General features: G+C 38.4%; 1 protein-coding gene across 1 annotated transcript; it reads left to right on the top strand.

Moving 5' to 3' along the window:
- The first annotated feature begins 574 nt into the window (after positions 1 to 574).
- LOC310632213 (extracellular tyrosine-protein kinase PKDCC-like) lies at positions 575 to 9866 on the top strand. The gene is made up of 7 exons (XM_083349268.1): positions 575 to 1139; positions 3094 to 3216; positions 3767 to 4038; positions 5600 to 5679; positions 5788 to 5892; positions 7019 to 7195; positions 9551 to 9866. The coding sequence occupies exons 1-7, from the start codon at positions 666 to 668 to the stop codon at positions 9652 to 9654; spliced, it is 1335 nt and encodes a 444-aa protein (XP_083205394.1). The 5' UTR covers positions 575 to 665; the 3' UTR covers positions 9655 to 9866.
- The last annotated feature ends 256 nt before the right edge of the window (positions 9867 to 10122 follow it).

The following is a 10122-nucleotide window of genomic DNA, read 5'->3' as shown; positions in this document are numbered from 1 at the left end:
ATATTCTTATCCCTCCAGCAACAACTGTAAAAGAAATTTTCCACTCCCAAAATGCCCATTTTCCACTCCCAAATGCCCATTTTCCACTCCCAAATGCCCTTGTTTAACATTGATAACCCAAGCTTTTCGAAACCAGCGTATGTGAACTGCTCGATCAAAAAGCATCGCTCTCTAGAGCTGGAAAAGAATTTGGAGGGTTTATTCCGGCGGTTGACAAAATCGGCGGTGAAGTTCATCACGGGGATGTCGGGGGGGGGGGTCATCTTCAAGTGATATCTGCATTTAATCAGTTCGACTGAAGCTCGTAGCCGAGCCAAATCCTCTCTTGAACAGTCGTCGCCTCGTTACTCCTTGCCACTGGAGAAAAGAAAAAGTTGGTTTGGGTTCTTCCCCAGCCCCGCCCCGAGAGAGTCCTCCAAAACACGAATGTGCATAATTTGGGGGGGGGGGGCGGCGGGTAGCTCTTACTTCTGCGATCTTGCTTCCGACCTACCCGATCGTTTGCAAAGCCAGTCTGCGAGGTGGGCAGTTCCTTGCTGGGAACCCGCCTCCTTGTCTGAAGCCTCACCTTTCTCGTTTCCCCAAACGCAGCCTGATAACTCAGGCCAGCTGCTCGCCACTGCGCTCCCTCCTTCCTTCCTTCCTTCCTTCCTTCCTTCTTCGCCATGCCGGGTCCTGAGGCGCTACTTGCGCTGTTGACCTTGCCCGTTCTCCTTGCTTTGGCCCTCGTCCTCTCGGGCCCCTGGAGGCTCTTAGATTCTCCGCCGCCTCTGGGTCTGATGAGGGAACTGGAGCAGCGGCAACAAGACCTGAGCCGCCTGGTAGCCTCTGTCCAAGCGCGCGCTTCGCGATCCACCGCGAGGCGCGCAGAGGTCGCGGAGCCTTTGGGTTGCGCGCAACTGGACGGCCTGAGCGACGTGGGCGTGGTAGGGGCTGGCATTACGAAGCTGGTGCTGAGAGCGGTTTTGTCGCCCGGTGGCGAGGCAATCGCCCTGAAATCCGTGCACTGGACAGGCAGCGACGTGAGTCGCTGTGTGCAACGCTACGGCCACGCGGAAGGTTGTTTCCAGCTCGCCGCTTACAAGCTGTTGAAGGAGACGATTCTGCTGCGGACTCTGGATCACGAAGGGATCGTCAAGGCACGTAGTACCGCCATCGCGCCGGGGAAGGAGGGCAGGAGACCCAGCCTAGGAGCCTAACTGGATGTTTTGGGTAGTTGTAAATGCTGTACCTTTCTTAAGATATTTCAACTAATTACGTTTCTCCCCGCTTTCAACCCCGTGATGGTTGAGCGTGCTTAATCCAAGATTATTGATCTTTTAATGTGAGGCAATAGCCCAATCCTACTTTCATATCCTCGATTACTAGTTTCAAAGATGTAGCTCATGCCAGTTTACTGGGAATGGATATCAATATCTATAAGCTGACTACTCATTGCAGAGAGCAACATATAATTTTTTAAAGATAATGAGTCCACTGGTTTTGTCACATGACCAGATTTTAAGCTTTCACTACTCATTGTTTTGAGTCCAACCTCTCAGATTAGTAGGCCGATCCATAGCTTTTGGAAGGAAATCTTACAGATATATTTTATTTTGTAAATTACTTTGTGTGCACTGCAACAAGCATGCATATTCTTCTGAAATTCCTTTGATTAGTTTAAAGGGGACCTATTCTAGGTTTACATACAACACATAAAATCAGTCATGTAATGACTGATCAATTGAAAAAACTTCATGGTCCTAGCTGGATTTGGTGGAGGGAACAATGCATATTTGGAGTAAAATGTAGGGCTGTGCTATATTACTTAATACTTCAACATGCAGTTTGTAAACTCCAGAAATTTGCTACTACAAAATATGAAGACAGCTTAGTTTAATGGTTTTTAAGAGGATTAATCAAATTAATGGTGAGTTAAGCTTTCAGTGGCCATGTTTCATAAATATCTGCCTAACCTCTGCGTATCACAGTGGTGATGAATCTGTGAATCTTTAGATGTTGATAATCTACAAGTGTGCTGCATCCTTTCCACTGAACATGCTGGTTGTTGCTGCTGGCAGTGTTAGTCTTGTGACACCTGGACATGCCCAGCAGATGAAAGTGCTGTGTTAACTCTTGACAGGTCTTAGAAACTGAGCATGGTTGGCCTTATTCACTTCTTGGATTGGTGACCATGTGGGAATTTTAAGACTGTTAGGTAGGCTGAGAAGTAGAGAAGAATATGTCAGAGAAAGGTAGAGACAAACCATTGCCATACCGTTGCCAAGAAAATGCACAATAGTTAAAAATATTATGTTTAAACACCTGAAGGGCCACAGAGTTCCATTCTGGAATACTATATGTTGGGGAACAATAATGGGAGATGTTTCATGCTTATATGCCTTGTAAGCTTTCTTTGGGCAGTCCAATATGAGTCCTGGGGCTCTGATGCACAGTGCTTTTTTTGTAAAAGAAAAAGGTGCCGGAACTCCGTTCTGGGCGTTCTATGACAAAAAAAGCCCTGCTGATGCATATACCCCTCAAGATGTTTTTTTCTCCCATGGCTTCCTCTCACTTTCTGCAAGAAAGCCATAATATTTATTTAGCGGGATAAAGGGTAAAGGTGGGGAGTATCATTCAAAATATGCCAATTGAGTTTGCAGCGTTGAATAAAATAGAAAGTATTTGATCCCAAACATAAAGTGCAGTGGGTAACATCTAATCAGAATTCTCTTTCTTGGTTTGATTACTGTTTATTACCCTACAGTGCTTGCAACCCGAGGAAACCCCAAAGAAGCAATTTTCTAAACCTCTTTGAAAGAAAATTACTCTTGGCTGATTTAGTGGTAAATAAACATAAGTAAGAATAAAGAGTTATCTGGAAGGTATAAACCCTCAACTTCAAGATGCAGACGAATTAACTTCATGAATTATAACTTCTACCAACATGCTTAGGATCAACTATGTAAGGCAAACTTTTACTGTAGCAAGAGCAGTTGAATTTTTAAATCTTCATTTGACCTTTCTCACCATTAGCAAAATATATTTTTCCCCAAAGAATAATTTCTATATTTTGCATCTGTATTAATACTTCATTCTGTTTTCTCCTGACAGCTGCATGGTCAATGCTATAATAATAGCCTATATCCTGAAATGAAAGTGGTTTCCATGCTGGAGCTTGGAACCCCTTTGGAGATGATTCAGCTTCTGCAGATTCCCTGGGAAGAGAGATTTAAAGTAAGGAAACAAAAGCAAAGAGGATTTTATCAATAGCAATAGGCCCAATCCTGAATCATGATAGAAGGAAGGTCTGGGGAAGATCTTTGCTCTTGAAAACATGGTATTAAACTTCTGTGTAAATCCTGTGGACATGCCATTCCTGGAGATATTCTAGCTATTATAAATCTTTGGGCCTGGAAGCTATTAGAAGTATTGTAACACATCAGTGTCAGTATATCTGTAAACAGATATAGGCAGGAGCAAATTCTCTGCACTGACATCTCTGGACTGTTTCAAAGGCAACTTATCTACAGTAAACTACTAGTAGTCTGTTTAACTTTAGAATGCATATTAAGGTGCAATTAAACAATATGGAAAAATTAGCTGTGATCCCATTACATTGTTACATTAGATCAACATATACATTAAGGTCTTACATTTTTGCCAAAGCAGATATACTGTAATTCCAATGAATTGTGCATTGAGCTGCAAAATAATAGGAAGAAAGGTAGACTGCTGGTGTTATAATGTAAGAAAATCTCTTATTTGTTTATCATATCTCTTTCAGATTTGTCTGGAACTGGTAGAACTGCTCTATTACTTGGCAAATTCTCCTCTGGGTTCCATTGCTCTTCTAGATTTCCAACCAAGGCAATTTGTTATGGTGAATGGGCTCCTGAAAGTTACAGACCTGGATGATGTGAGCACTGAGGAGCTGTCTTGCAAAAGGGATCAAGATTGCATTCTCAAATTCCCCACAAAAACCTTCTTTCTGAAATGTGCCAGCCATAGGAACTGTAAAGGAATAAATGAGAAACGGAATCTTTTCAATGCATATCGGTAAGTTGGATAAAGAAAAGCCGGTAAGTTTAAAAGAAAAAGAACTGGAGTAGAACATCATCACATATGCCATGTATTTTTAGCATTTACTTTCATGTAGTATTTTTTTTGTCAGACTTCTCCAACTACTGTATTCTGCCGTATTAGATTGCAATCCTCAAAATTCTCTCTATGAAGACCAATGTGTCTGGAATTCTGGGTCTTTTACTCAATACATCTGGAAAGTGCTAATTTACAGGAAGTTGTTCTACATTACTATAATTCTTTAAACATTGGTGCATGTTGCATAGTAGTTTGACTAAAGTTATCATTCATAAATGCTTTTCCCTGGAAACCACATATTAAGTTACTTTTTGTTTGCTTTCAAAAATTCCTCAGGCTTGGGGAATAACGTACTGGACAGTGTGTACGGTACTATATGTCTGAAGTTGGTTAGACAAATGGCTAAAAGTAGATGGAAGGAATGCTGACCCCATCAGTGCTGATATGTTATACTAAGAATTAAATGATTGCTTCTGCTAGTTAAATGGATCTCACTTAGAAAGGAAGATGGAAGCAGAAAAATCTTACATTTTTCAAGATTTATTTGATGAGAATAAGGTTTAGATCCAGGCAAACTTAGAGTACTGCTTAGATTCAGGCAAACTTAGGCAGCATTAACAAGTGTCTACTAGCTTACTAGGAAGCAACAAAAAAAGTAAGTTGTAACAGACAGTAGATCTGAAAAAGTATTCTTTGTATTAATTTGTATGAATATAACATTGTTCAAAATTTTGCTGAGATAGAAATAGTAGTGCTTAATGTAAGCCTTCTTCCTGCATGACTGACTTTATTAGAAAATGAAAGGTAGCACTACTCATTCTCAGAGCAACTAATATATGGGAGGGCACCAGGTTGGAGCAAGTTGAGTATCAGTTTCTCTTTTAACCCCAGAGTGACAATTAATGATTTGGGTGGCCATATAAATTGGATAAAAAAGTCAAGATATATTATGGCTTAACATGATATGTAAATCCTGTAGGTGACTTTGCCACAATTAGCTCATGAGAGTGGGACCAAAGAGTCAGGCAGTTCTTTAAAATTAATGTATTGCTGAGTATGCACACTTTAAACAAGAAATGGTGAGTTTCTTTGAATTAGTTAATGAATTTTCTCTTGCCAAGTCACATGCACTGAGGCCTCTCTTATCTCATTATATCCTCTTCTCAGGCACAAAAACTAGGTAAATGGTGTTTACAAATGGGATATTTCAAATATGTTCCAATTCACTTCTGGGAGGCTCATGGACAAAACTTGAAGCATCATTTCATTGATAAAGATATTTAAGAAAATGTTAATTTGTTTCATTATGGGGTGGACCAAACATATCAATAAAAATAAAAAGCCGTTGTTGGTGTAAACAGATTTTTCCGTTCTGAATTTAGCTCTAGCCAAGAAGCTTCAATTTCATTTTGTTAGAAATTATAAGATTTAAGTTTTTTGTTATCAATCTTTACTAAATCTTTACTAAAATTTGGCAGATTTCTGTTTAAATATGTAAGGCTTCATATATGTTTTTTAGGTATTTCTTCACTTATCTCTTACCACATACTGCACCCATTGCTTTGCAACCAATTTTGAAGGACATCTTGAATGCCACAGGTACGCGCTAGTTCAAAATGTTAAATATATGTTTAAAATGTTTATATAAACAAGAACTGCTTTACAGTATTTTTCGCCTTACAACATTCTTTTCCCCTCTGCATGTAGGTGATTTACGATATGGAACAAATGAAACTCTACGAGCTTTCAAAAAAGTTTTGCATTTGTACAAGTCAGGACTTTATCTGCTGAAAAAGCCTTCTCACTTAAAAGGTATGGATATCATAACTAGTGAGGAAGATCAGACTAAATGCATAAGGACCTGACCCAGTTAAAATGTGCTTAATTAAAGCCCATTGTAATCAATGCTAGCTTGGTCAACATAAATCACTTTGGGATTTGAGTCATTGAGATTTTGGTAAAATTAGCTTTCCCTAAAAAGGGACCTCTGACTGCATTGAGTAGGATTTACTTCATATTGGGGGCTTTTCTTTTGAACAACTCTCATGCATTAGTAAATCTATGATGGGAAATGAGGACATACCATACCTTCTAGCATTGAAGTGTCAGCCACATTCCTCTGCTATTATTTATACAACATAATCTGAAAAGTCAATCAGCTTCAGAACAGCCAAGTGTACATGCTTGATTCCCTTTTAAGATAATATTGTGCATATAGCTATGGCAGTTGGGATTGGCAATCTGGTCTAAATGAACACCCTCGGTTCCTTTCTTAATGCCCACTTAATGCTCATTTGACATTTTAAAAATATTGTTTTAATAAAACCAACGTATAAGGAAATGACATTTTATAAAACAAAACTTTGACTATTTTGTAAGCTTCAACTCTTCAAATGTATCTTAGGCTCCAAAATGGTTGTCTACAACATTAGAGGATGTTGCTTGTGGTCATAGCCTTATTTCTATTTCATATATCCATAGATTGTGTAATGGCTTATCTTCTGAACATTCTAGTTTTAGGTGGTATGCTTAGGTCAGTTTCATTATGAATAAGTTTATTGATTTCTTTTGAAATGCTTTTAAAATGTGGAAGAAGTTGCCAGAGCTTGAAAATTCTTGCAGGATTGTTTGGAGAATGGAACGCCTAATAAATTCTTCACCCTTCTAAATGCAAAAATAGAGTCACTGATGGCATGAAGGATGTCCAACGAGACAAGAGTTAAAGTTATGGCTTTCCACCCTGTTAATAAAGAGTAGCTTTGGTATGTGTGAGAGAGACAAGATTTACAACTGTTTTGCTAGATATGCCTGGGAAGATAAGTTCTGGTTGGGATGCAAAATCTTAAAACATCCTTTCCATTTTTCTCATTTCTGAAATACTTCTGAGTTTCCAACAGGTATGTAATAGTAATCCTTTATCTTTTCTCCCTATCCTCAGAATATTTTGTTGTAAAGGGATTGCACAGTACGGATACAGAGGACTATAAGTGTTGGCCTTCGTATAGCCCTTTGAGATGCATGTTGTCTGTTCATAATGTAGAAGAAGCTGCCTCCATTTGCAGTTACCATCCACAGTGCCAATATTTTATCATCACTCCACAGAGAACATGGACAGGTGAGAATAGATGGCATTATGAACATCACATAGGCATTTTCCTCAAAAACCCATAAAAGATTCACAGAAGATCTATGCATGCTTTTACTTGGATTTGAATAAGTGTAAACTGCAGGAAAGATATATTCATGTAGTATAACACTACCAGCTGCTTGCAAGATCTTCCATATTTTATGCAATTTTTGAAAGGGCATTCGTCTGTATATGCATACAGCTCTGTCCATAATCAGGTATCCTGGGAAGGCAGAATTTCTGATTCAGAATAGGTTAAGAGCATATTTAGATAAAAGCACTCATAAAAATCTTTGCAGAACCATGAACAGCTTTAGAAATACCCAAAATAAAAAGATGTAGGGGATATCTCCACATCCTGTTATTTTAGTTCTACTCTGGAGAAAGTGATCATTCAAAACATTCAAGGTAAGTAGTTTTTTTTATGTGTTGGCTTCATCTGTTTTATCAGCTTCACAGATTTTTCTCCTGCTTAAATTGAATTTTGTTTGTCTTTAAAGAATACATTTTAAATCTATCCTCAGGCACAGATTTGAGATATGGTATACTGAGATGCATATTTTCAGCCATGAAGCTACATCAAATTCCCTTCCTTCCTTCCTTCCTTCCTTGCTTGCCAATTGAAACTGATTTACTCTAATTAAATAACTTTTGTAACTACCAAAGACAGGATAAGTAATGCGTGTTGTATACAAATTTTTGTATAAAATACAAAAGGTTCCAAAAATGAGAACTGCTCTTATAATATTTGTGATAATTCTTTTTATCTATATTCCCAAAGCAACATGCTTCATGAATGTCCTTTAATTTACATCAATTACAATCTTCCAATGAAGATTGTGTCCAATTTTATCTGACATTTCTATAGACATCTGAGCGTTAATGCACACCATAGAGGCAGATTGAGCAGTCAAGAATTTGCACTTTTCTCTACAGTATTTGAACAATATATTAATTGTATTATCAATATGGTTAATATATGCCAATTATCTCAACAAATTATCTTAGTTATATTAATTTTGGAATGGAATGGAAAGGAAATACTCTTAGAACTTTTTCTTGAGCTGATTGTTCTATGAGAAAGAAAAAAATGTTAGGACTCCTAACTTAACTTTGCTTATGCTTGTTGGTAACTGATAGTGTCTTTGCTTATAGCATCAGTCTGCATCCCTATCTAAGAGAATATCCATTGCAGAAAGATAAAAGGCAGGAAGACACCCTTTCTTCCATTTTTATAATCACTTCTCCCTTGTTATTCCTAATAAAACCCTCCTCACAAAAGCTTGGCAGAATATAAAAACAGGGTTGACTATTAAAGGACTAACCCAAATGCCAGCAGGTCAGTTCTTGAGTGGTGGTTGACTGACTTACTACTACTACCACTTCTTGTTTTCGATACTAACATTAAAAAATCATTCTACTGCCAGACTCCTACCCAGCGGTGGGATTCAGCCGGTTCGCACCACTTCGGCAGAACCGGTAGCTAATTTTTTGTTGCCCAGGCCCAGAATGGACCTCCAGAAGCGGCATCCACACAAATAACTGGTTGGTCACATATTTGAATACCACCACTGCTCCTATCTATGTGCCTAGTGTTAATTGGGACTGGCCTTGTTTAATTTTCAAGTCCAGACAATCAGGTGATACCCCCAGATTATTTTTGTTTAATAATAATAAACCTCTGTAGACAAATTAGCAGGGAAAGGGAAAGGAGTAATATACCTAAAGCAGTGCCATATTCATTACATTCGAGTCTGAAGATTTTCCCAACTTGGAGACTGCCAGATATGTTGGATTCCATATCCCATCATTTACATATAGTACACCGTAGTTAAGGATAAAAGGATTTTTAGATCACCTTGAAGGCATTAAGCTAGGCAAGGTTGTTTTAAAGTATAAGGCAGCTTTTTCTAATACTTCCAGATGTCTTGGATGACAACACCAACAACCAGCAAAGCTCGAATATGTGTTAAATATCCCCTGAAGATGTTGATTGATTCTGCTCCAGTTTGTGACATATTTTATACAATCTAACTGCTCTCTTGAGAATCATAACACTATGTTGTTGAATTACTGTATCAGTTTCTCCCCATCCTTCCTCTTTCCACCTTTATGGCCAGAAGGGGAATTTGCATTGAGTGTGGTGTGGAACATCCATTGGCCCTCTTTGTGGGGGGTACTCTATAGAAATACAGGAATCCTGTGGTGACCAGGATCTAAAGCATTTCTGGAGTACAATAACATTTCCATTGTACCATTAAGTCTTAACCTGTGCACAATTATCTTATTTACTGTTGTCAATATTCTTTTTCACAGCATTTCAATCCTTCTTTTCCCCTTCAGGGCGTCCTCTTGCTATTTTTCAAAGCAATTTGACATACTTAATTCCAGGTAGCACCATGAAGGTTTATGTTAAACGATCTGCATCTTCAAGAGGAAGCCTTTGATTGAGATGCTAGAGAAAACTTGGCATTGTTACTGGGACTAATGCTTTCAACACCAATGGATTACATTATTTCTGCTGTGAAGTAATTATCAACACTAGTTGTATGTGAACAAATGTTTCAATAATCAAAGCTCTTTATACAAGAACTTATCCAACACAGGGGCATTTTGTAAACTGTTTCATACTTAACAACTTTGCAAATCTCAAATTCAGCCACCAAAACACATAAATGCATTTATTTTTTTATGGAATTGTTCTTCAGGGACACATTAATATAGGCTTTCTTTAATATATGCTTTTTACATACACAATTTCCCTATAAAAAGGTTTCTCACTGCCTCCTTCCTAGGGCTGAGAGAATGACTGACCCAGGGTAATCCAGCTGGTTGTGTGCCTTAGGCAGGAATAGAAGTTAAGTCTCCTAGTTCCTAGCCTGATCTTAACCATTATATCAAGCTGGCTGTTTTTT

The sequence above is a fragment of the Vipera ursinii genome (assembly GCF_947247035.1).
Source record: "Vipera ursinii genome assembly, chromosome: 1".
In the NCBI taxonomy this organism is placed as follows: domain Eukaryota; kingdom Metazoa; phylum Chordata; class Lepidosauria; order Squamata; family Viperidae; genus Vipera; species Vipera ursinii.
Note: the sequence above shows the minus strand (reverse complement) of the source record. Positions and strands in the feature narration are given on the sequence as shown.

Bases quoted from the DNA above. Each gene is read 5' to 3' on its own strand.
- LOC310632213 (XM_083349268.1), top strand. From the start codon at position 666: ATGCCGGGTCCTGAGGCGCTACTTGCGCTGTTGACCTTGCCCGTTCTC. The intron at 1,140-3,093 runs GCACGTAGTACC...TTCTCCTGACAG, and splicing joins ATCACGAAGGGATCGTCAAG to CTGCATGGTCAATGCTATAA. The intron at 5,680-5,787 runs GTACGCGCTAGT...CTCTGCATGTAG, and splicing joins GGACATCTTGAATGCCACAG to GTGATTTACGATATGGAACA.